The sequence below is a fragment of the Aquarana catesbeiana genome, linkage group LG05 (assembly GCF_042186555.1).
Source record: "Aquarana catesbeiana isolate 2022-GZ linkage group LG05, ASM4218655v1, whole genome shotgun sequence".
In the NCBI taxonomy this organism is placed as follows: domain Eukaryota; kingdom Metazoa; phylum Chordata; class Amphibia; order Anura; family Ranidae; genus Aquarana; species Aquarana catesbeiana.
In genome coordinates this window covers 215,263,540-215,290,863 of record NC_133328.1, presented here as the reverse complement: position 1 = coordinate 215,290,863, position 27,324 = coordinate 215,263,540, and the positions used below count along the sequence as shown (strand labels likewise).

Here is a 27,324-nt window from a genome sequence, read left to right as displayed (position 1 = left end):
GCATTCATGTCAATACGGTGGGGGCTGCATTCATGTTAATGTGGTGGGGGCTGCATTCATGTTAATGTGGTGGGGGCTGCATTCATGTTAATGTGGTGGGGGCTGCATTCATGTCAATACGGTGGGGGCTGCATTCATGTTAATGTGGTGGGGGCTGCATTCATGTTAATGTGGTGGGGGCTGCATTCATGTCAATACGGTGGGGGCTGCATTCATGTCAATACGGTGGGGGCTGCATTCATGTCAATACAGTGGGGGCCACATTCATGGCAATGGAGTGGGGGCCGCAGATGGGCACTGATTAGGCTGCATTGATGGGCACTGACCCTTATTTTGCTTCACAGTTCTTTATTTAAAATTTAAGATTTTTTTTCCTGAAACTTCATTTTTAAAGTGAAGGTGCGTGTTATAAGCAGATTAAATCCGGTATATCCAAATAACACGCCCAAGCTCATCTATTCACCACACACAGCACAAAGGCAAGAGAATTCTTGTTGGGCCGTGTATTAGTGCTCGGATGGACACACTTAGACCAAATTTTAATGGTTTAAGAATGTCAGGCAAAATGGTCGGCCCTCAAGCATGTTCTATTCATCAAATCTGGCCCTCTTGGAAAAAAGATTGGACACCCCTGTTTTAGGATGTACTACTCTTTCTCTTTGTTCTCATTTCTTTCGCTTTTATCTCTCTATATCCCAATTTCTTGTTTTTTTTTCCCCCATCCCTCTCTCTAGCCATCTTTCTTCCTTTTTCTTTGTTCCTCCCCCTCTTTTCCTCTCCCTTTTTTTCTTTTAAATCTTTTTTTATTAAATTTCAGATTGTACATACAGCTATAACCCACGCAGGGGCAAGACCAACAGGTCACAGTGTCGTACAGAAACATGTAACTTAACCACTTCCGGACCACCGCACGTCAATGTATGTCCCTATTTTGAAGGAGGATATCGTTGTTATGGCAGCAGCTAGCTGCCATAACCCCGTTATCCCCGTGTTCGGCCGGCGGTCCGCTACAAGATAAAAGTGGTTGCCGCGAGATCACTTTTATCGGTGGCGGGAGAGGGCCGCCCCTTTCCCGCCGCGATCCGGTGCCCTATGCCGCTTACCGGAGCGTCAGCAGCGGAGGAGGCGATCGGGTCTGTTCCTTAGCTGTGCATGGAGACGAGTGAGGGGAAGATGGCCTCCACCCGTCTCCATGACACTGCAGGGCGGAAGCTCCTAAAGGGCCATTTTATTTTCTTTATTTCTTTAAATGACAACATTTTTTTTTTTTATTGCATTTAAGTGTAAATATGAGATCTGAGGTCTTTTTGACCCCAGATCTCATATTTAAGAGGTCCTGTCATGCTTTTTTTTTCTATTACAAGGATGTTTACATTACAAGGATGTTTACAAGGATCTTTATAAGGATGTTTACATTCCTTATAATAGGAATAAAAGTGACACAATTTTTTTTTAAAACAGTATAAAAATAAAAATAAAAGGTAAAATAAATAAGAAAGAAAAAAAATGTAAACGTGCCCTGTCCCGCCGAGCTCGCGTGCAGAAACGAACGCATACGTGAGTAGCACCCGCATATGAAAAATGGCGTTCAAACGACACATGTGAGGTATCGCTGCGATCAGTAGAGCAAAAGCAATAATTCTAGCCCTAGAACTCCTCTGTAATGCAAAACATGCAACCGGTAGAATTTTTTAAATGTCGCCTATGGAGATTTTTAAGGGTAAAAGTTTGTAGCCATTCCACAAGCGGGCGCATTTTTGAAGCATGACATGGTTATCAATTTACTTGGCTTAACATTATCTTTCAAAAAAAAAAAAAATTGGGCTAACTTTACTGTTGTCTTATTTTTTAATTAAAAAAAGTGTATTTTTTTAAAAAGAAGTGCGCTTGTAAGACCGCTGCACAAATACGGTGTGACAGAAAGTATTGCAATGACCGCCATTTTATTCTCTAGGGTGTTAGAAAAAAAATGTATAATGTTTGGGGGTTCTAAGTATACCACATCTAAAAAAGAGGCCCAGTCTTAAAGTGGTTAAGAACTAAACAAAAAACAATCTACTAAACTACTGTCCCAACGTGGGGAGAGGGTTCAATTCAGGATTTGCTATGCTCAAACCTGGGAAATCAGGATAAATTACAGTATTTACCTCAGGACTAACTGTGCGATCAGAGAGTATGCTCAACTAGTACAGGCCTAATCGTTGCCAGCTGTAGTGGAATCGTCAAGCCAACATGCCCAAACCTTATTAAATTTATTGGGGCAACCCCTGTTCGCATAGGTGGCCTTATATAAGGGTAGACTGGCATTTATCAGACCTTTCCAGAATTTGACAGAAGAAGGGGATGGGTGCTTCCAATTCATTGTGATGGCTTTACGAGCATAAAACAGTAATAGATTAATGAGTATTCTAGCCATGGTCACTGACAGTTGTTCAACCAATCCTAGCAAACAATATCTTGGGTCACATGGCATATGGATTTTGGTTACATATTTAATCACATGAAGGACCTCTTGCCAGTATTGTTGTATTTGCACATAGAAGGAGTGAGGTGGTGTGGGGACTGTTTCCCGCTAAACAACAGCCCCTGGAAGGCCTCCAGAGATTTGACAATTGGTCCTTCCAGCACTATAGCAGAGTTGGTTAGATCAGGCTGAAGCCACCAATGGGCAGTCACCAGCTGGATAGCCAGTAAATATTTATAGCAATCAGGAAGAACCAACCCCCCACTATCCACAGGCCTGGTCACGGTGGTATATTTATATCTGGGTGGTTTTGATCCCCAGATAAAGGACGTGAATAGTTTTTTGATGGAGTTGAAGGGTTTTTTTTGAAAGCCACTGAGGAGAGTTTCTAAAAATATACGTGAATTTGGGGAGAACCTTCATTTTTAAGAGTTTTATGTGTCCAATTAGTGAAAGGGGTAGATTGCTCCATGCCTTGAGTTTAGCCTTAACCCCGGCCAGCACAGGTCCAGGTTGAGCTTTACAAAGTCCCTGCCATGTCTGTATATCACAATTCCTAAATAGGTAAAGTGGTCAACCCACTGCAGCGGGAGAGAGGGGGGTGGGAAAGACCTAGCCTCCTCGTCTACTGGAAACAGCTGGGATTTGTGCCAATTCACCTGTAAACCCATGAAGGCTGAGAAGGTGTTCATAATTCTAAGGTCACCCTGCAGAGAGGCTCCAGTGTCAGTTAAGAAGAGCAGTAAATCATCGGCGTAGAGAGCCACTCTCTCCTCCAGCCATCCCACCCGAAGGCCACGAATCTCAGGTGAAATTCTGAGGGCTTCAGCAATGGGTTCCAGGGCCAGGGCGAAGAGGGCCGGGGAGAGAGGGCATCCCTGTCTGGTGCCCCTCTGCAGGGGAAAGGGGGCAGACAGCAAGCCATTAAGCCTTAAGCTTGCCAGGGGGCTGGTGTAGAGTGTGCATACCCAATTGATACATTTTAGTAGGAAAGTGTATTGTATTTGTACTGTCTACCCTCAAGTTGTAAAGCACTGCGTAAACTGTTGGTGCTATATAAATCCTGTATAATAATAATTAGGGATCCCATTCAAGTAAATGGGCTGTCGTAATGCAGTGCATGCCGATTCATAAAGTAACACACATGTGTGTTACACTGCAAAAGACTTGAGTGATGTGAAAGCACCTTTAAGGCTGTAGTCCCATAGTAGAAAGGGTATAATTGCATCTAGGCATGGCTGATTTTACAGTTCTTGTTTCTATGCTTTCAAACCATGAAGTGGAGTATTATTATTATTATTATACAGGATTTATATAGCGCCAACAGTTTGCGCAGTGCTTTACAATGTAGGAAGACACTACACCAACAGTACAATTCAAAACAAGAGGGGTAGAGGAGCCCTGCTCCTGCGAGCTTACAATCTAAGAGGGAGGGGCTGGTTAAACAAAAGGTAGGGACTGTGAGGGATGAACTGATGAGGGGAGTATAATATTCAGTTGTTAGCTGGAGGCAGGATAGGCCACCCTGAAGAGATGAGTTTTCAGGGATGGCCTAAAAATGGACAGAGATAGTTGGACAGAATGATGTAGCGAGTTCCAGAGGATGGGAGAGGCTCTGGAGAAGTCCTGGAGATGAGCATGGAAGGAGGAGACAAGGAAGCTAGAGAGCAGAAGGTCTTGGGAGGAGCGGAGAGGACGATTTGGTTGATATTTGGAGATCAGATTGGTGACATAGCTTGGGGCAGAATTGTGAATGGCTTTGTATGTTATTGTTATTGTTTTTGAATTCTATTTGTTGGGCAATGGGTAGCCAGTGGAAGGATTGGCAGAGAGCAGTGGCGGACACTGAACAGTTAGTAAGGTGGATGAGTCTGGCAACAGCATTCATGATAGACTGAAAAGGGGATAGCTTGCGGAGAGGTAGGCCAATGAGGAGAGAGTTACAATAATCAAGTCCAGAGATAACAAGGGAGTGAATAAGTTGCTTAGTGATCTCAACAGTTAGAAAGGGGCATATTTTGGAGATGTTTCGGAGGTGAAGTCTGGACGATTTGGACAGTGATTGAATTTGGGGCTGAAAGGACAGGTTAGAGTCTAGGATTACACCTAGTACCTTGGCATGAGGGAAGGGACTGATGGTTGTATTATTGATCTTGGTGGAGAAGTGGGGGGGGGGGGCACGGGCTGGAGGAAACATTATGAGCTCAGTTTTAGAAAGTTTGAAGAAAAGGTGTGACATCCATGTTGGTATGTCAGTTAGTAAGTTAGTAATGCGAGAGGAGACTAAGGGAGTGAGGTGAGGAGTAGAGAGATAGATTTGTGTGTCATCAGCATAGAGGTGGTACTGGAAGTCATGGGAGTTTATTAAAAGACCAAGGGAGGAGGTATAAATGGAGAAGAGAAGGGGTCTGAGGACAGAACCTTGAGGTACCCCTACAGAAAGAGGCAGTGGAGAGGAGGAAACAGAGTTATAGGTCACACTAAGGGAACTCTGTGATAGGTAGGAGGAGAGCCAGGAGAGAGCAGAGTCTTGAAGGCCAAGAGAGTGGAGTTTTTTGAGGAGGAGGGGATGGTCAACAGTATCAAAGGCTGCCGAGAGGTCGAGTAGTATGAGTATGGAGTAGTGGCCATTGTTTTTAGCAGTTAGTAGGTCATTAGTGAGTTTCAGTAGGGCAGTTTCAGTGGAGTGTAGCAAGCGGAAGCCAGACTGTAAGGGGTCAAGAAGGTTGTTGTCAGTGAGGTAGGAGCTAAGACGGTTGTAGACAAACATTCTAAAAGTTTTGATGCAAACGGGAGCAAGGAGATAGGTCTTAGACTCCCAAGTGATAATCCCGAGTGTGGCTTGGGGTGAATTTTCATTACCAAAAGCGGTAACCCCGCCACACTCGGGATCATATCGCAGGATCCAGGCAAAGTTACTTACCTTGTCCCCAGGATCCTGTGATGTCCTCCAGCTGTGTGTGCGAGCTGTGTCCTCCTCTCAATCTATCACAGTTCCGGATTTCCGTTCCCTGCGAGCGTCACAACGCATGGGGACGGAGCCCGGCGCCAAATTCAAAAAGTGAATAACACCGAACACATACAGTAAACTGTAATCTTACAGATTACATTACTGTATCAAATTATTTCACATCCCTTTTGTCCCTAATGCTTTGTCAAGTGCCCTGCCTGCAGTTTTATATTATATATAGTGTTCTTTCTGCCTGGAAACTTGAGAATGTCCATAGCAACCAAAAAGTGTCCCTTTACTTTAAAAGCGGTTTTAGACCAGCTAGAAAATAGCAATAATAAATTAGAATCACTTGCAGAATTGAGCGATAGTGATTTGTGCCGAAATTCGTCATCAAACACTGAAAGTAATGACAGCTACAATTCTGCAACTGAGCAAATTTCAGTGTTTTTGACTTGATTACATTATTGAATACATTTTATTATTATATTATTATTTTCTATAATTATTTATAGTTATTTATTATATTATAATTTATGATTTTGTGTTTCAAACGTTATCATACCCGAGATGTCTACTAGACTCTTGTTTGGACAGATTTAAGTGAGTTATTCCTAAGAATTACAGGCCTACATAATAAAATGCCAAATTTCCATGCAAAACATTGTACCGCTTTGAGCATCAAAAATCTGACATAATCATACCACCAGGGATGTTAAGTTGTTCAGGCTGGTGGGATCCAGTGTGGGCTTTTTAAGTATGGGGGTGATCAGGGCATGTTTTAGAGGGGAGTGAAAGGTGCCAGTAAAGAGAGAGATTGAAGATGTGAGTGAGGGAGCATAAGATAAAAGAAGAGGGTGACTGTAGTAGATATGAGGGAAGAGGATCCAGGGGACAGGTGGTAAGGCGGGCTTCTGAGAAAACTTTAGAGACCTCTTCGGTAGTAGAAAGGTCAAAAGAGGAGAGTGTTGAGAGTGGATTAGTACAGGGTATGTTAAGTGGGTTAGATGTCTGTGCAGTGGAGATATCCCCACGAATTGCATCAATCTTGTTTTTGAAGTGATTGGCAATCTCGTGAGCAGTGAGTTACTGGATGGAGAAGGTGGTGGAGAAAGTAGAGAGTTAAAAGTAGAGAAGAGACGACGAGGACTGGAGGACAGAGTATTAACGAGGGTGACATAGTAGGTTTGTTTGGCAGCATGGAGGAAGGAATTGTATTTTAACAAGACAGATTTATATTGGGTGAGTAAAGCATTGTAGAGCTAGTAGTAGTGATAAGATGTAGGAAGCATTTTAAAACAAGCCTTTTAGAGCCTATGTTAATTCCTGAATGAAACCAAAGGGCAATCAGGTACCATTGTTTTGGGTGGAAACAAGACAATTTAGTTACCCGCTAGTTTCTAATTATCTGGGACCCCAAATATCCCCTTTAAAGCATTGTATGGTTTTACACAAAATAATGCAGTCAGTCAGACTCTGGAGTCTTTTGCACTTTTTCAAAATAATGTAATAGCACAACAAAGTAATTACATTGATGGTCTTGAAGGAAGGCAGACCTTTAACCATACTCTTGGTAACAGAGGGATTAGGTATGAGTACAGGTTTGGAATGAATTGTCCACTGGGTTAATGCCAGAAGGAGAATTAGGAATGGTCACTCCATGGTTGTGTGAAGGAGAGCAAAGATGTCTGCATTAAGTAAGGAATGTTTATCCTATAAGAAAGTTCACAGCTTATGAACCGTGTGTTCAGTTCCTATGAGCAGCAACAGGTAATGACAAGCTATGGCAGGGCTCGACAAAACCCAGGCGCCAGGTCGCAATGGCGACTGGAAATTGCATCCTGGCGCCTGGGCTACACCGCAGCAGCGGTCTATATACCTGCAAAGTGCCTCCACCACCCCCCGCGTGTGCGCGGACTTCGGTCGGGCTGGCCAAAATTGAGGCCGCGGCTTTGCGGCCTGCTGGAGCGGGATACGCGCTCCTTTCTGCGTACCAGCGCCCTCCTCTGGTGGGCGGTGCTGTGATGAGCATGGCGTGCTCTCACTGCCCGCCTACCTCCGACATCATCTTCTCAGTTTGACAGCTGGGGATGAGGTTGCGGGCATGATCAGTCGCCCGTTCCTTACCGCCGTTGTGGACGGGGAGTGCCACCTCAGTGCCCTCTGTCAGTGCCATCTCAGTTCTGCCTGTCAGTGTCACCTGTAAGTGCTGCCTATCAATTCCATTCAGTGCCATCTGTCAGTGCTGCTCGTCAGTGCCACCTCAGTGCTGCTCATCAGTACCACCTCAGTGCTGCCCATCAGTGCTGCCCATCATTGTCACCTCAGTGCTGCCCATCAGTGTCACCTCAGTGCTGGCCATCAGTGCCACCTCAGTGCTGCCCATCAGTGCCACCTCAGTGCTGCCCATTAGTGCCATCTCAGTGCTCATTTGTGCTGCCCATCAGTGCCACCTCAGTGCTGCCCATTAGTGCCATCTCAGTGCCACCTCAGTGCTGCCCATCAGTGCTACCTCAGTGCTGCCCATCAGTGCCACCTCAGTGCTGCCCATCAGTGCCACCTCAGTGCTGCCCATCAGTGCTTCCCATCAGTGCCACCTCAGTGCTGCCCATCAGTGCCACCTCAGTGCTGCCCATCAGTGCCACCTCAGTGCTGCCCATAAGTGCCACCTCAGTGCCACCTCAGTGCTGCCCATCAGTGCCACCTCAGTGCTGCCCATCAGTGTCACCTCAGTGTTGCCCATCAGTGCCACCTGTCAGTACCACCTCAGTGCTGCCCATTAGTGCCATGTCAGTGCTCATTTGTGCTGCCCATCAGTGTCACCTCAGTGCTGCCCATCAGTGCCACCTTTCAGTGCTGCCTATCAGTGCCACCTGTCAGTGCACATTAGTGCTGCCCATCAGTGTCACCTCAGTGCTGCCCATCAGTGTCACCTCAGTGCTGCCCATCAGTGCCACCTCAGTGCTGCCCATCAGTGCCACCTGTCAGTACCACCTCAGTGCTACCCATTAGTGCCATGTCAGTGCTCATTTGTGCTGCCCATCAGTGTCACCTCAGTGCTGCCCATCAGTGCCACCTGTCAGTGCTGCCTATCAGTGCACATTAGTGCCGCCTGTCAGTGCCACCTCAGTGCTGCCTATTAGTGCCACCTCAGTGCTGCCTATTAGTGCCACCTCAGTGCTGCCTATCAGTGCCACCTGTCAGTGCACATTAGTGCTACCTGTCAGTGCCACCTCAGTGCTGCCTATCAGTACCACCTGTCAGTTCCCATCAGTGGCACCTCAGTGCTGCCTATTGGTGCCCATCAGTTCCAACCTCAATGCCACCTCATCAGTGCAGCCCATCAGTGCTCATCAGTGCCGCCTATCAGATCACATCAGTGAAGGAGGAAAAAAAACTTATTTGCAAAATCTTATAACAAACAACAAAAAAGTTGATTTTTTTTTTTTTATAATATTTTGGGTTTTTTTTTTTTTGCTTGGCTTCAGGCATGAGCAATTCTTATTGCCCGATGCCCTAGACATGCAGTTCTGGGCGCTGGGCAGAAGATTTAAACAACTGGCTCCTAACTTTTTTCAGCTGGCTCCTAGATTCTAAGCAAATTTGTCAAGCCCTGAGCTATGGTATTGAATGCATGGGTTTAAAAATAATAATGCTTTTTATTATCAGTTAAGGTATTTTTTAATTATACATTAACACATCCAGGACTCATATACAAATACATTTTAGTTGTTAATTTCATACAATACTATCTTTTTTGTATTGAAAGCTTAGTCCATGTATTGTAGTGTTCTTATGTTTTACTGAAGCTGACTGTAATAACATATATAAATTAGAATAGCTATTTTTAGTTATTAAAGTTTGAATAAGTATTTTAAAATTACATTTTGTACTATAAGAATTTTTTTTCTTTCAAAATCAAAATATTTTTTTTCATGCTGTCAGTAATATAACATTAACCACTGGCTAAAAAAACTACTTGCCATAAATTATGTTTTATTTACTTTTATTTTCAATTACTACATCTATTACTATTGCTTCCAGCCATGAACTGGTTTAGCATGTTGAGTGATGTAAAGAATATCTCCTGGCAAGAAGTAAAATCAATCACTGAACTACTAATACTATACAGAAATTATAGCCAATGTAAGTAAATCTACTCAGCTTACCTTTAGTGTGAGTTTTTTATTGCCCATTGCAGTCTAATAAAATGGCCTCTGGATGGAAGTATGGGCTATACAGTAGGGCAGTAATCTCAAATCTGTCTTGTCCTCAGAGACAATCATAATCATAATCATTCAAAATCCTAGCCATTTGATATTCTGATAATTCCTTTAAATAATTTTAATCTTTCTTTCAATTTGTATACGTTTGAATTGAAAAGGAAGTAATTGATGTTTTTTCTAGTTTTTACCAGGGTTGTAACGTGTGGTTTTGCTTAAAGTGGTGGGCCACGGCCAGGGAGGAGGAAGTGAAAAATGAATATAGCAGATATACAGTAGGTGCTGAGAAAAAAAATATCCAATTCGTTTACAGTGCACAGTTTAGTGAGGGATGCTGAAGAGTTGTAAAAGTGGGTGGAACTCTACTTTAACTTTTTTTGTTCACATTTTTGTGGCATGCAGGAAAAAAGTCATCATATTTCTTGGAAACAATCATGATTTTGTGATTGTAATCATAACTTTAAAATGGATGCAGAATCAACGACTGTTTGGCCAGGTTTACAGGTTTTGTTTTTGCAGGTGAAATGATTAAAACTTTCCTTTAACTGCGACTAATGCTGGCCATACACTATACGAAAAATCGGCCGAAAAATCGTTCGTATGGACACTTCGTTCGTTTTTCGGCAAGTTAGTGGGTACAAATCGATAATCGTTTGTGACGTTTTTGTGGAAAAAAAAACGAACGGCATGTTTGGAAAATTTCTGCCGAACGTACGATAAATTGCAAGGTTAATGTGTTTCCCGTCCGAACTGCCTGCACTAGGTATATGTAAAAAAACGAACACAAAATTATTTATTCATGTCCACTGAACAGATTATCGGACATTATATGATGGCACGATCGTTTGCGGTCACGGTCGAACGTTCGTTTTTCGAAAATGGGTTCGGCCGATTTTCTGTATAGTGTATGGCCAGCATAACACAATTGTGCAAGTGCCTGTGAATCTGAATGTTCATGATACCAGTCCCTAAAGACAGCTTTCAGAAACACTGCTGTAGAAGAAATATAGTGATCTGCAGTTTCATAAGTTCAAATACAAGGCCATACAAAAAAATATATATATATATAAAACAAGCCACCAGAATTAAACAAATGGAGCAGCCTACCTCAGAAGATAAAACCGAGGATAAAAATTAAAGGAACGTGTGCATTCTTAGTGACTCTTTGGGCCATTCCTAGGATATATGAGTTTAGAGTCCTGTAGTGTGATTTTTCTGTAGTAGGTTGTGTCTCTTCCCTTCTCCTCAAGGATATAACAAAGAAAAAGCAATGTCCTGAGCTGGATATTGTTGCAGGAGTTATTTTTACTAAAACTGGAGAGTGCAAAATCTGGTGCAACTCAGCTTAGAAACCAATAAGCTTCCAGGTTTTATTGTCAAAGCTTAATTGAACAAGCTGAAGTTAGAAGTTGATTGGCTACCATGCACAGCTGCACAAGGTTCTGTGTGTACCTGCTTAAGTAAACACCCCCCTGTGTATTCTATGTAATGAAGAATCCATCAAGAGAAAATAACACCATCATTTGACTTTGAAATGACCAGACCTGGGAATCTCTGGTGGGGATATGTCACTTTTAACTTTTCAGCATATGCAAGAAAACAAATCGCAAATCAAACTTAACCAATAACCACTTGCACATTATACATACAACTATTAGGATTCTGAATTTCTGTTGATCTTGGAAGTTTCAAATGCATATTCAAGGCAAATACGTAATGGAACTATTGCCTACCTGGTAATTTCTTAATTTTTTTACCAGTGAAATACTCCCTTTTTGGTAATCTATGAACTCTTTGCTTGTGATGCAAAATCCTTAAATCAAGACTAAAGCCACTGATTTAACTGTTTCCCAAAATAGTTGCATACAAGACATGCTACAGTTACTAATGTGTGAATGCTAGCTCTCCGCTGGACTATCAAGCCATCAAATGGCTGGTGTGATAGCTGGTGTGCAGCACCTTGGCAAATACAGATGAAACAGAGGATAATATGGCAGCTTCCTTTACTGTAAAGTAAAGGAAGGTTTGTTTTCCCCTTTAAATACATACTGCAGGCTCTGGCTATAGGGTAATAGTGTTATGAATGGCTGTAAAGTCACGCAATCACTTTTACAGGTGAAAATGTGTGCCTCTCCACTTCCCTGTTTTTGTTTCCTGGCTGTTAGAAACGTTTTTAGAGAATCACCTGTGGATGATTTGGGATATTTTGTTTTTCTACTCTCTGACAAATACACGCATGCTTAGGGGTTTTAAATCATTTTTAAAACCAATCATGCACATTTTAATATGTTTGTGAACAAAGAAATAAAATTGGTTCATAAGCAAAAGGGTTAATATATGTATTCATCACATGACTTTTTTGTTTTCTGCACTCTCTAAAAATCTGCCCTGGATGCTGAGCATTCTTTAGACAAATCTTATAGTGGTAATCTTCCCAGAAACTGATATAAAAGGTAATTCCTGGTGTGTTGGCCATTTTTATTCAAGGCTATGGGGGAGATTTACTAAAGCTGGTGCACAGTGAATCTTGTGTAGCTCTGCATAATAACCAATCAGCTTCCAGGTTTTATTGTCAAAGCTTAATTGAACAAGCTAAAGTTAGAAGCTGACTGGTTACTATGCACAGCTGCACCAGATTCTGAGTGCTCCAGTTTTAGTAAATCATCCATTATGAAACGCTAAATCAAACATGAAAGTATATCAGATATAGAAACAACAATATGCATTAAAAAAGTTGCTTGTCTATCTTTTTTGCACTTGGTTGCTAATTGATTAAAAAGGGAGGAGATGCCAATGTTTTTGTGTGTTAACTTAAAACAATATTTTTTACCTGAATTTTAAATCTTACAAAGGCATAGGCACAAAAATAGTAATTTGTTTAGCAGACTCAAACCTTGGTATGTTTCTTTAAATACAAAAATCGAGGCCTTGTCTTGGATTAGTGTCGTTCAAATATGGAGAACCAGAACTTTTTTGAGTGAAGATGAAAGGCCCCATATAAAAGAAGCATGTTTCTCGGTGTGATTGCAGTCAAACTATACTGTAGATATATTTAATAACACCTTAAATCACATGATTATGCCAGTATTCTTTCTCAAATAAGTTTTTTTTTATTATTATAGTTTAACAATTCAGAAGGGTGGGTTACAAATGTTCAGTGAACATAAAAAAAAAATGAAAGTAGCTTAGGTAGATAGTACAGACTCAAGTCATATATAGATTTCTCAAAAAGAAACTGCAAAGCCACATACAAAGTCAATCCGTACATCCAAGCAGGTTATATTGGGCCTCGGGAACACCAGGAGGCCTTGGGAGACAAAATGTCAACATAATACCAGAGAACTGAACAATATCATAAACATGGACGGTGAGGAAGTCGTGAATGTGTCACATATGCAACCAAAAGAAATCAAACACAGAAGCCCAAGCATTAAAAATTCTAAAACTTGCTCCACCCATGACCAATTGAGAAGTGCCCAAAAATGTGTACAGAATAAGTGTCGAACTAGATGTTAATTGAGAAGAGCTTGGAAATTATGCAGAATCACTATATGCTTGCCAGCAGGTCCAAGTAGTGCAGACTTTTTCTGGATCTGCACTATTCTCAGCCACCAACATTTCCATTGCCATTATGTCATTAAGAACCTGGGCCCATTCCACCAGTGATTATGCCAGTATTCTACTGTGTGCCCATATACAGTTACAAGCTCTGTCAGGCAGTGTCCATACATCCAATTCCTATTATCCAGCAGCAGCCACTTGCCCATCAAGTTACCTGTATACTGTAATTAAAGGGGTTGTAAAGGCAGAAGGTTTTTTATATTAATGCATTCTATTCATTAAGATAAAAAGCCTTCTGTGTGCAGCAGCCCGCCCCCCTAATATTTACCTAAGCCCTATTTCTATCCAGTGATGTTCACGAGTGCCTAGGCCATCCAGGATTGGCTGAGACACAGCAGTAGTGCCATTGGCTTCCACTGCTGTCAATCAAACTCAGCCACTCAGGAGAGAGAGGGGGCGGGGCTGAACTACAGCTCCATGTATGAATGGATACACGGAGCTGCAGCTCGGCTCGGGTGCCCCCATAGCAAGCTGCTTGCTGTGGGGGCACTCCACAGGAGGGAGGGGCCAGGAGCTCCAGCCAGGGACCTGAGAAGAGGATGATCTGGGCTGCTCTGTGCAAAACCAACTGCACAGAGCAGGTAAGTATAACATGTTTGTTATTTTAATAGGAAAAAAAAAAGACTTTACAATCACCTTAAATAGTCATTTGGTCTTAGTTTCAGGCTATTAGGGCTCTCTCTATATATTCTGTATATATGTTTTGCTAGCTTCTTTACCGGTGCGGACATTTTCTTCCTGACTTTTACAGGGTACAGAGTATTTGGCCATCTTAATTGACTGGCATGGAATGATGCTCATGTGCATGATAGTTCATTCATTCCAGTGCCAAGATGTGCAGAGAATGTACATTAAGCTGCGCATGTGCAGCTCGGTGTACATTCCAAAAAACAATGTGAAGAGGCCAGTGAGTTTGTTTTATTGCAGAAGATACATGGGATGTCTATTCTGCAAAATAGAGCCTGCCTACTGGCATTTTTTTATTGTTTTTCTTTAGTTCTACTTTAAATTTCTTGCTTCCAGTGCACTATCCAGTTTTAGTAAATCAACTCCTGTTTAACTACTGCTCCTTGATAAATTCTGGACAAATTAAAATTTGTTCCTAAAAGAACAATTTGTTCCTCAGAATGGACCAAAGATATCATAATCACTGATTAGTATGTTTATCATGAGGAACATGTTTTCTTTGAATATCAATTCTTAATGTAAGGTGTCACTGTTTTTGAAAACTGAAACATGTTTTGCATACCAGAGTGTGCTGGAGATACAGAATGTGATGTGTTTCTGCATTTTTAATTGGATCCACTTTTATGTTTTGTGCAGTTCTTCGTACAGGGAGGTTGTGAGTAATGAGAAGTCAACATGGAAGCACAGTCCCATAGCACTACTATGAGTGAAAAGAAAAAAGTAGAGAATTCTCTAGTGAAAGGCCATACTCGGACCGATGTGAGTGAGAAGGCAGTTGCCTCCAGCACAACTTCCAATGGTGAGTGTAAAGCATTAATATGGTTTTCAACATTCTCAATTCATGTTATGTTCTTCCTCTCCATTATTACTTATTTCATTTAAGGAATGTATCTTCTAATCTCTTAGTATAACCCTGCTCTAGACCCTTATTTATCGCTACATGAAGAGATGCTTCACTGACTTTGTACCACAACTAGGCTTTGCAATCTCAAATTTCATCTGTAGTACAGCTTCAGGAGAAAATGTATAATTATGTATAATTATGTATAGATGAATAGACAAAAGGTGCCCATAGACATTAGATAATCATCATTTTATCCTGTCAGTTTCAGCAGTATTATTTGATGACAGAGATGTCTTTAGGTACCTTTAGACCTGTGGAGATATCAACAAGGGATAGATCACAATGGAAAAGGTGTATCAGCTGAATTTTCACAGCCCATAGCTGTTGCTCCCCTAAGATAAGGCTGCCTTCAGGGCCGCAGCTTTGGAAACAGACATGTACACTCAGGCAATATGAGTGTGAAAATCTATGTTATTGTTTGGCAGATGGATCATCATGTGGCAGTTTCGTGTATCCAGTCACTGTCTGACTTCTATGGAAGCTCATTGTTTTGAACATCATATCAAATGGCTTGCTATGATAAGTGCACATGTTGCTCAAGTGGGTAATCCCTGTATTATACTCCATGGGGTAATGGGAAACATTGCGTTAACTTTGTGTTAACCTGGAAAATTGACTTATTCTATATTGCTGTGAATATCCATACCTTGCTAATTTGCAAAATGTTGTAAATTTGCTTGTTCCGAGGCACAGGTTTTAATGCAAACTTAACTCTGCACTCTGATCTTGGCTTGATAACTGCTTAGATATCAACAATCATTCTCTTCACAACATAAGCATTTTGTACATGCAGTAAAAGTCACTATAACGCCTCATGTACACTGGATGTTATAAAAAAACACCAGTGGCGTTAGCTGTGAAAGTTGTAGCTGTACAATGGGTTTTGCAGTAGGGTTTTTCAGCGGTTTTCAGCTTTTTTTTAACAAAACTATACTCCCACTAAAGTCTATGGCTCAAAAATGCCCATAATTACAGAATAGTCGCGTTTTTCTACGTTTTTGAGCTTTTTTCAGAGTTAGAGTGTTTTTACAGCAGAAAAACTCCACTCAAAACCCTCTTGTTCTGGGTTTATTTTCCAGCCAAAAAACGCCCCTGCTAAAAAAGGCATGAGGCCTTATAGTACTCGTGCATGATTATCTTAACAATGGATCTTATCAATTCACCAGGAGCATTTACTGACACAGTTGTGACAATCAGTGTACTGTGACATATTACTGAAATGTTATTATTTCTAAGGCCTCTTTCACACGGGGCAGATCAGTCATGATCCGCCCCGTGAACACACGCTGGCTCAGCGGGGATCGCTCCGCCGATCCCCGCTGAGCAGGAAGATGACAGGTGCATCGCTGCACGCTGTGCAGCGACGGACCTGTCAGAGCGCCGCTCTCCCCTATGGGGGGATCGGATGATGACGGTCCGTAGTGTCCGTCGTCATCCGATCCGATCCGAAAACGGAGGGAAAAGTAGGTTTTTCCTCCGTTACACTTTTCGGATCGGAGCGGGGTCGGATGTCAGCGGACATGTCACCGCTGACATCCGACGCTCCATAGGGATGACTGTATGTCCGTTTTTTAATCCGAAAACGGATGGATGAAAAACGGACATACGGATCATCCGTGTGAAAGAGGCCTAAAACACAGTGAATGTTAATTTACTAAAACTGGAGAGTTCAAAATCTGGTGCAGCTCTGCATACAAAAACAATCAGCTTCCAGCTTTTTTTTGTCAAAGCTTAATTGAAAAAGCTAAAGTTAGAAACTGATTGTCTACCATGCACAGCTGCACCATATTTTCCACTCTCAGGTTTTAGTAAATCAAACCCTGTGGTCTATACAGTCACTCCAGGATGTTTGGCATGCTTAAAATATGTCTTAAACAATAATGAAAAATTACCGCGCTGTAACAAGATGGTCAAAGCAATTGTGACCAAGACACCAAGCAAAAATTGATTAACTTCTATCACCTAAAAGAAAAGCTGCTGCTATAAGTGAGATACACACCTGTTCAAATGGAAAATAATAAATAACAGCGCTCAATAAACTAAAAAAATAGCAATATTAGTAAATGAATATCAATAATATATGTGACATAACTGTAAATAATAAACAATAATAATAAACTGTTTCATAACTCATTCACATGAATTTAAATGTGAACAAACAGCTGAGTAAATGAGCAGAAGAAAAAAGTCCATCTAAGTGTAAGGGAAATAAAAATCCAAGGTGTACAATGAATTCTTCTTATTGTTAAGAGGTAGATGACTAATTTATTCCTCCACGCACCACTGTGTTATCACCAGTAAAATAATGTGCTTACCACAAGGCAAGCTAGACAAGCCTGTAACCTTAACCTGGTCAGGGCCTTTAACCAATGCGGATGCCTGGATGGCGATAGCCCGCTACACCATCTGGAAGAGTCAGCTACTCCAAAAAGCCTCCATGCGCACCTCCAAAGCACCGGAACACGTTTACCATACAAGGGTTCCCCAAAAGGAAAGAAGTAACAACATAGCGTAATCCTGATATAGGTACTTTATTAAAAAATAGGAAACGCACTTACATTTAAAATGAAGACAAACAGCATAAATCGTATAAGCCGGCCGGCTACAGCGAACACCCGTCCTACAGATGGAACACACTTCATAGGCACTGATGAAGCCCCAGCCTTACAGCTTCCTCTGGGGAAAGCTGCATAACCAGCCTTCTACAGAGATCCCCTTTCCCTCAGAGATTGTCTCTTTCTTTACATTCTGCTAAAACTTTTGCCAATCAGTACTGCTAGGACCTTGAAGAAGGGGACATACCCTGAAAGCTTGTCCTGAAAAATTGTATGCTAGAGCAAATAAAAAAAGTATCACGGACAGTACTTGTTACAGTGCACTAATTAGGCTACAATCACCTCAAACAGAGATCCCTGAAAGATCCTGGGGGAAAGTGGGCTTTTTTTAATTGTTATTGTTTATATGTTGCCATGACTTCAGCAACATGAGGCTAGCCTAATGCTGCTATAAACAATTGCAAAGTGTCAGAACTCGTACAACCCATGCACGAGAACTGATGCTGACATCATCATTTGGCCAGTAGTGAAATCAAGGAACAAAAAGCCAGCCAGTGTTGATGTCCTTCATTCAAGATAACTGCACAGGAATAGAGAAGTAAAAGAGGAGCATTAGCATGTGGGCACATACAGAACAAGATGTCAAGAATTGAAATTTAGGCCTTGTTCTCATGGGCTTACTTAAGCGTACACTCTTGCGAGGGCTGTGTTTGCCCACACAAGATGCACAGGTACTTTGTGCATCCACGTGCAAGCAGTATTATTCATCTCAATTGGGACACAGTGTGGGTGCAAGTGTGTGTCTCTGAATGCAGATAGTATGGTTTGGAAACACGCACCCGCACCCAGACATATTTTAAAATGGATGCAGTGGCTGTATCTGTGCAGCCACTTCCTACCAATAGACACAAAAAGGACTGCATGCTCACGGATGCACAGCAACACCTGTGTATCCTGTACAGGGAAACACAACCCTTGCACTGGTGTATGCTTAAAGTAGAACTATAGACAATACTTTTTTTTTTATTTTGGATAGAGCAAGGGAGGGTTATAACCCCTGTCAGATTTTTTTTTTTTTTTTTTTGCCATCTGTGTCCCATTGCGGAGATTTCCTTCATTTCCTGTCCCATAGCCAAACAGGAAGTGAGAGGAAATCCTTGCAAATTAAGGGAATCAATTGGGGAGCCCCAGGTCACCAGAACTAGTTTCTATAGGAAGGTTTTTCCTCTATTACTTTTCTGGGGACAACCCAAAATTTGTGAGCTTTCGCTTTCAATGATAATGGTAAACAGGAGAGGAAATCTCCTTAATAGGGGCACAGATAGCAATAAAAACCGACAGGGTTCTAATCCCTCTCCCCAAAACTGAAAAAAAGTTTTGCCTTTAGTTATACTTTAAAGTGGAGTTCCACCCAAAAATGGAACTTCCGCTTTAAGGGAAGGTGACCCCCTGACATGCCACATTTGGCATGTCATTTTTTGGGGGGGGAGCGGATACCCTCTTTTTAGAGGGTCCCAGCTCCCACTTCCTCCCGGCGCACTGCAGCACTGGAAGGGAGATCACCTCTGCCCCCTTCCCTCTCTGCAATCATCTTGGACACGTCACAGGTCCCAGATGATTGCCCGGCCAGTCACAGCACACCACACGGCTTGCGTATGTGCAGTGCGTGCCCGGCTGTGAAGCCACAGCCAGGCACCCACAGTAACAATGCCGGGGCAGCAGAGAGGAGGGGGAGACGAGCGGGGATTCCCCCCGCATCGCTGGACCCTGGGACAGGTGAGTGTCCAATTATTAAAAGTCAGCAGCTGCAGTATTTGTAGCTGCTGACTTTTAATTTTTTTTTTTTTTAGCGGAACTTCGCTTTAAGTACAATTTAAGTATCATGTAACAGTGGTATACAGATCGTCTAAAAAGGTACATAGTGGCAATATTTTAATGTAAAAAGAAGATTTATAAGCTGTGGGCACTGTGGGGGAGCAGATGAACTATTTTCATATTACTGGGTTTAGGAACACTTTAAGTCATGGGAGCTTTTTACATAAACCTGTTAACCCAACCCAGCTTTCCAATTGTGAACCGCAGCTTAAACTCTTAAGTGCTGGTTCACACCAGCGTGCTCTGCGAGATCGCATGTGATTCGCACCGCACTGCAGTGCAAATCACATGTGATGTCCGTGTGATGCAATTTCAGCCATACAGAAAGTATGGCTGATATCGCATTCGGACCAAACTCGCATAGGACCTTTTTTTTGGTCCGCATCAGAATCGGATTTATGGGTGTTCACACCCATGCGATCCAATTCATATCCGAACTGTCATTTCTTACTGCTGTGCGAGTCGGGTGCGATTTGGGAACCCGCAGTGGATTCACAGGATTCCCACATCGCACAAGTGTGAACCGAGCCTTAATATATTTTTTAACCTTAATCTAATCCTTGAAGATAACTCTTGGCTCGATCCCAAATATTTATGTTCATCTAACTCCAAAACTTAACCCTTAAGTTTAACCCTTAAAATCTCAGTTCAGGCTGCTGTTAAATTTCCCATGAAAAGGGTCCCTTGTGAATAGGGGGGGGAAGGAATAGGTACAAATGCTTATTTTATTCCTCATGCCCACATTTATCCTTGTCTTCTCTTTGTGACTGGTTCCCCAAAGCAACTTAAGTTCGCTACTCATCTAGTAGTTGCAGCTTTGTGTTGTTATCATGTACAACGCAGGTCCAGCAGTCCTGCATTGTATGGGAGGCCATACAATGCTACCAGGGAAGCAAGGAATAATGTATGCATTTATTATTATTCCTTTCTCCCCTAGCCAAACAAGCATTAGCCTATGCAGTGGGGGGATTACCCCACTGCATGGGTAAATTTACCAGCAGCACAGAGTTGGAATTTAAAGCAGAACCATCAGTAACTCACTGTGCCTTCCTCAGGATGAAGTATTTGCAGAGTCTTGTTTTCCCCGGAGATCAATAACTGGCACCCGCTGATCGTCAGGCAGAGACACAGAACTGCGATCTGCCTATGTAAACAAGGCAGATTGCCGTTCTGACAGGAGGGAAGAGATGGAGTTTGTGTCCCTGCAAAGCATGGAATAAATTCTTTCTCTCTTCCCCTAGTAAAAGCACCTCACACAGTATAGTAAAACACTGTCTAGGCACACAGTTAACCCTTTGATTACTCTTGATGTTAACCCCTTCCCAGCCAGTGTCATTAGTACAGTGACAATGCATATTTTTAGCACTGATCACTGTATTAGTGTCACTGGTCCCCAAAAAGTGTCAGTTAGTGTCAGAATGTCTGCCGCAATATCGCAGTCCTGCTATAAGCCGCTGATCGATGCCATTACTACTAAAAAAAATTTAATAAAAATATCTCATATTGTGTAGACACTATAACTTTTGTGCAAGCCAATCAATATACGCTTATTGGGATTTTTTTTACCAAAAATATGTAGCAGAATGCATATTGACCTAAATTTATGAAGAAATTCGATTTTTTAAATGTTTTTATTGGATAGGCTTTATAGCAGAAAGTAAAAAACATTGGTATTTTTTCAAAATTGTTGGTATTTTTTTGTTTATAGTGCAAAAAATAAAAAACGCACCATACCACCAAAAGAAAGCTCTATGTGTGGGGAAAAAAGGACATACATTTTATATGGGTACAGTGTTGCGTGACCGCACAATTGTCAGTTAAAATAATGCAGTGCTGTATCGCAAAAAATGGCCTAGTCATCAACAGGGGTAAATCTTCCGGAGGTCAAGTGGTTGAACAATAAATAAAAACTCATAGAGAACGTTAAAAACACAAAAAACAGTAGGAGAGAGACCTGTGCTCATAAAATCTAGAGGGATAGCAGTTACAAAATAGAGGTAAGAGTAGATCCTTTTTGACACATACTGTGCCTTGTGTGTGCCTTGACTACTAATGTGCAAAGTGATTCACGAATCAGGAACACTTGAAGATATTTACCTGTTTGTATTGATACTAATTTGTTCATTCTGTAAAATATCATACAGTTCTTGGATAGCAGTTGCCTTTATTCCTTTAATGTGTGATCCTGTACAGATCAGACAGATCTACGTGGATGTACAGTATGTTGTCAGATTTCAGATGTGCAAATCCCCAATTCTCCTGATCTACTGTGTCCCGGTGCTGACTGAAATGAATTATGGATTTTTGCATCTTGCTACAGGAATACAAAAATATTGGTACTGCTGCCACATTGGTTACCAAGTTGTGCAGAAAATGCTGCAGAATTTTGGATTTAGTTTACTTGTTTTTCATGCTTTAAAGGTAAATTCCAGACACGATGTAAGCCATGAAATGTGTACATAGCCATACTGCTTAGTAATTCAGTTTTTTCCCTCTGGTACTGCCACAGTGCACCAGAGCACTCCATTCACCTTTGCCAGCAATCTGTCAGTTTGGGAACCCCTTTTTGCTTATGAATTTCTGCTGCGGATAGCTGTTCCCAAACACACTAACTGCAGGCTCCTTGGTGTCTCTCTTGTACAGATAATTTAATATGCATTTTCTGCAAAACAAACTAACCAAATATGAACACATGTAACAGCTAAATGTGCTGCATGAAGCTGCTAACCATGTAAATGGCATAATTTCTGCACAATAGAGCGAATGTGTGCTGCCCATGTAAATGATATGTATACTTCAGCTCAGAGTGGCTTAAAAATGCTGCTTTATTTTTGCTAACTATTATCTCAGTAGTCATATAACAAGATTGCTGACATACAGACTGCCACTAGAGGGAGAATTTTCAAATCTGTATATGATATACTATCACAAAAATATTGAACAGCAAGCATATAAAATGTAAAAGTCATATTAAAAATTACATTCAGATAAAACATATGTACTAACTGAACATACTTCATAGCTTCCCTGCAGTGATGTTGCACTTTTACCTTGGGTTCTCATTAGTGCGGGAACCAGCGCGATTACAGCGCTAGTTCCCGCATCACTCCTCTCCCGCAGGAAGTTCCCACTGCCTTGTGCAGACCGCTGCGGGTGTCATTAACAAACTTAATGGCACCCCCAGTTTAGTTCACAGATCGCAGTGCGAGCTGTGAACTCGCACAGGAATTGGATCACATAGGTGAGAAGACCCATGCGATCTGATTCTAGTGCGGGAAAAACAAGTCCCTGCACTATTTTCTGTGCGAATCCAATGCGAGTTCAGCCATACAACTGTATGGCTGAACTTGCATAGCTCGAGATCGCATGTGATCGGCACCTGCAGTGCGGGTGCGAATCACATGCGAACTCTGAGATTGCGCTAGTGTGAACCCGGGCTTAAATTTAAATTTTGGTTGACAAAAAATAAACATGACAATTCTTTTTATTTTCAATTTATCCTTATTTAGGGGAGCACAGAAAAGAGATTGAAAAAGAGGAAAACACACTGCGCTTGATATTATATTAACAATACATCTGTGCCAAATGAAATAAAGCAAACTCTAATAACAAATAATCTCACAAAAATTAACAATGTGCATCCGTATCCAGTCCACATTAAAAGTTTGAATATAAATATATCAAGTCCCACAGTGATCCTTCTTAGTGATGTTGTGCTCTTTAAACAAAATAACAGTGCTCTGTTCCACTTGTGCTTTTAGTTCCCCACTTGGATTTACACTCACCACAACTTTTTGACCACCTATCGCTAGTATGGTCTACTACGCTTTGTGGGGCAATCCCCTGGTTGGTCACTGGCACTTGCAAAACACCACCTTCCACTTTTCCTCGGGTAGTTACTCAGAGGGAAGGACATAGACAGAGCTCATAGTGTAAAACCATTTGGAAAATTTATTTAAGAATAAAGGGGTAAGATTACACTCACATTTGAATGTGCCTGTTATACCTGGCACCCGGTGTAAACAGCATTTGCGCGCGGTGGGTCCCCGGGCAGCGTTTGCTCCACACCTGGAAGTGTGGCGCGACTTAGTGCCCAGAGATTACGGCAGAGGAACTTGCATCACCATGATTACCGGTGATGTCACCGGGTGCCAGGTGCTCTAATACGGGATGTGTAATAACGGCCAGATCACCGGGTGAAAACAGAAAGAAAAAAAGTCTAAAAAAGAAAACTAATGCAGCCACCACATCTAACAATTGTTAAGCTGCAAAATATTATATTTTTGGTTTTTCGATTTTAATACTGCTTTTAACTTGAACATACAACTGAATTTAATGTTAATCTAGCCCCAAAATCTAACGTTTAAGGGCTTGTACACACTATGCATAAAAAAAAACTTCATGAAACAATGCGCATGCATACAGAGACACACTCTTATATGTGTTTTTATGAATGTTTCAGTGCATATTTATGTACATTGATATCCGTTACGCTACATTTTTTTTTTCATGCATTTTTACCCTCTTTTCTATGATGGCTGACTTACAGGGCAGTGGAAGGGTCAGAATACTGGACGACATTTGTTTATTCTTTTTTTTTTCTTTTTCTTTGAATTGCGTAGCATCTATGTACATTTTGAATGCATTTACCTGTATTGCAGGCAGAAAAATGCATACATGCTGCATGTTTCCACACAGCTCTGCACTGCACATGACATACTTGATCATCTGTCCCTAACCACAGGCAATCACTGGCTGTGCGATTACATCCGAATACTGGTGGGCAGCTGTGGTCGCTGTCAGCCTGTCATTGCTTTGTACAGACTCAGGAGCAACTGTCATCAACCTTCAGTATAACAGCTGCTAGATTTTTTACCACTGCTGGAAATATTTGCCGTGAATGAGACCTAAGGGGAATATGTATAAAGCAGTGAATCTGACATTCAGCAAACATTCACTGCAGGTGAATCTTCCATGCACATGTGCTTTAAGTGATGGTGATTGATTCACCACTAGGGAGTGTTTGATGAAAGTCACATTCACTGCTTTAAAAACTGACCCTGGTTACATGCAAAGTTCAAACTTTTTTTTGGATAGCATGCAGAAGGGTTAGAACTTTTGTTCAGGTTTTATTACTGTTTCTGTCTCCACTAGGGGGATTCACCCTCACTATTGGTCCAGGTGGCCATTGTCTGTAAGTACAGAAATGGCTGGGAAATGTAAAGCATTTAACTTGTAATTTTCAGTCCTAAAATGTGCATTTTAATGCATGTAAAAAAAGGCTATGTCTGCTTTGCAGTGAATCTAACTTTTATTTCAAATATTTTACTGCCCAAAAATTATTACAAAAAATGTAGAATATATCCTTCATACAGATAATACCAAATACTGTATATTGCTAAAAATCCTTGATGACAAAAAGTTTCAGACAAAAAAGTGTGCCTTTAGGCCCCTTTCAGACACGAGCGTTTGTCTGTTTTTCATCCACCCATTGACAGATAAAAAATGGACATCAATGCATTGCAATGGAAAAACGAATGACAAGGATGATCATCTATTTTCATCCGTTTTCATCCGCTTCCGTCAACATCCGTTTTTTTGAACGGATGAAAGCCCTATTTTTCATCCATCAAAAAAACGGATTGGACGAAAAACGGATGTAAACTGACAAATGGTCAGTTTTCATCCCTTTTTGCATTGGTTTGTTAGGGGCAACAAGTCATTGTAGGGGGGCGGGGGTGTTCGTGGCAGAGAAAGGCAGGAGTGCAGTATAGCAGTATACACAGTGAGGGGGCAGTCTACACAGACAGGCTCCCTCATTTGCTGGCACTGTCATTTTCAGCTTTTAAATGTTATTTTTTCCTTAGGTTTTGGAGCTGTCATGGGGGGTGGGGGGCAGTGTGTGCAAGGAGAGGGGCAGGAGAGGAGAAGAGCAGTATACAAGTGAGGGGGCAGCCTGTATAGACAGGCTCCATCACTTGCCGATGCTAACTGTCACTGTCAGCTTTTAAATGTAATTGTCGGCTTTATTTTTTCTATAAACAGTGCAGAGCCAGAGCTGTAAAAAAAAAAGACATTCCTCAGTGCAGAGAGATAATGAAGAGATACAAAGTATCTCTCCATTCTTAGATCAAACAAATTAACTTCTGTCTGTAGATGAGGTCAGTTTAACCACTTAAAGACTACATTTTTTTCTGACACTCGCTGGTTACAAGTTAAAATCAGTATTTTTTGCTATAAAATTACTTAAAACCCCCAAACATAATATCAATATATATATATATATATATATATATATATATATATATATATATATATATATATATTTAGCAGAGACCCTAGAGAATAAAATGGTGGTTGTTGCAATATTTTGTCACATGGTATTTGCATGGCAGTCTTTCAAACACAATTTTTTGGGGAAAAATACATTTCCATGAATAAAAAAAAAACTAAACAGTAAAGTTAGCCCAATTGTTTTGCATAATGTGAAAGATGGTGTTATGCGGCGAGAATTATGAGAGAATCATGATCTTTTATGCTAAGCAAAAAAATCATAATTCTCATTTTATCCAGAATCGTACAGCTCTAATGTAAACCAAAAAATTTGACTCAAGTGGTTAAGTGGATGTAAAGAACTGATGTAAAGAACTGATGGTAAAAACTGATCCGTTTTTTTTTTTTGACTGAACTGATGAAACTGAAGGCATGTGTGAAAGGGGCCTTATGAAGAAAACAAAAACAATTCACTGAAAATCCTTGCTGCCTGAATATGTTTGGTGTCAGTACTTTTAGAGTGAATGGGAATTTGCACGCTATAAGCCCTGGTTCACACTAGAATGTGTTCCGAGAAACACGCAGTCTGTGCGCACTTTCTGCACTGCGTTCAAATCGCACTGCCCTTGCGATCTACAGTATTAACGAATCTCCAAATGCAGGTTGCAAATGCAGTGCGTTTGCCTCACTGGATCTCATGGTACAAAACGACCATGCGATCTGGTTGCAGTGGGTTTCTAAAATTGGTGCATGCAGTACTTTGGTGTGATGCTTTGCAATTTTTACCCATTCAAAATTGCACAGCACTGAATCACATGTGAATTGCACAGGAATGTGGTGCGATTCACAGTGTGAACCAGGGCTTAATGGGTTTTGGGGAAGTGTAAGAATACCTTATCTCTATACTAAAACTATAAAGCCAATGCATTAGCAAGACAGCCAGGAAACTAAACTTTTCAGAAGAAATAGTCAGCAATGACAGCCTCTGTGAATCTCTCATGACAGACTTCTTTGGGAGCCAGTGTATGTTGTTGCCTTTCCCAACTACTGCATCATCAGGACACAAAAGCTTCTACTGTTTCATTTAGGAAAAACTTTTTATGTTCCTAATACAGACATGTTCAGTAAGCTAACCTATTAATTTTTTATTCATGAAAGACAGAAGAAGCCATAGCATTCAATAAAGAGTAAGGGATCCATATATAAATGTTTTCACACATGATTCAGTCAACTTTCACCCAGGATTCACACATTTTTTTTATTGAATTCCTGGGTGGAAACACTTATAAACAGAACACTTGGTGTTTTTATATAAATAGTGAAAAACATGGCAAAACTCCTCTTCCTATATTTTCTTTATTATGGTTACGAATAAAGAATACAATACAAAATAAATAAAGGAGTTCTGGGATCCTTTTTAAATGTTTATTACTATTATTCACTGTTGAAAAAAAAGAGATATTTACAGATCTCGGTAGCTCGAGCTGAAATTTACTTGCACAACAAAATAAGTCAGAGAAGTAACTCATTTTCTTCCCTCCCCCTACCTGCTTAGATGAAGATGTATGAAATTTTATTTAGAGAATGCAATAAAGAAGTACACAGCCTGTGTTATGCTATTTCTTTGAAAAACATCTGAGGGCTGGTTCACACTAGCTGTGCAGTGGCTGGTGTGATCCAATTGAGATCAGCGCAGTGATGATGTGCTGAGCTCAGGGGATCACACTGTTTCCTTTTTTTTACTTAAATTATTTGAGATGTCACACAGACAT

The 27,324-nt window shown here is 41.2% G+C and overlaps 1 protein-coding gene across 3 annotated transcripts in view; it reads left to right on the top strand.

Moving 5' to 3' along the window:
- The window catches only part of GLI3 (GLI family zinc finger 3), a 381,269-nt gene that overhangs the window by 18,611 nt on the left and 335,334 nt on the right, over positions 1-27,324 (top strand). For all 3 annotated transcript variants that reach the window (XM_073630540.1, XM_073630539.1, XM_073630538.1), the window contains one exon: positions 14,582-14,744. In XM_073630540.1, coding sequence (XP_073486641.1) covers positions 14,621-14,744 — 124 coding nt within the window. In that variant the 5' untranslated portion in view covers positions 14,582-14,620. The remainder of the gene's footprint in view (positions 1-14,581; positions 14,745-27,324) is intronic.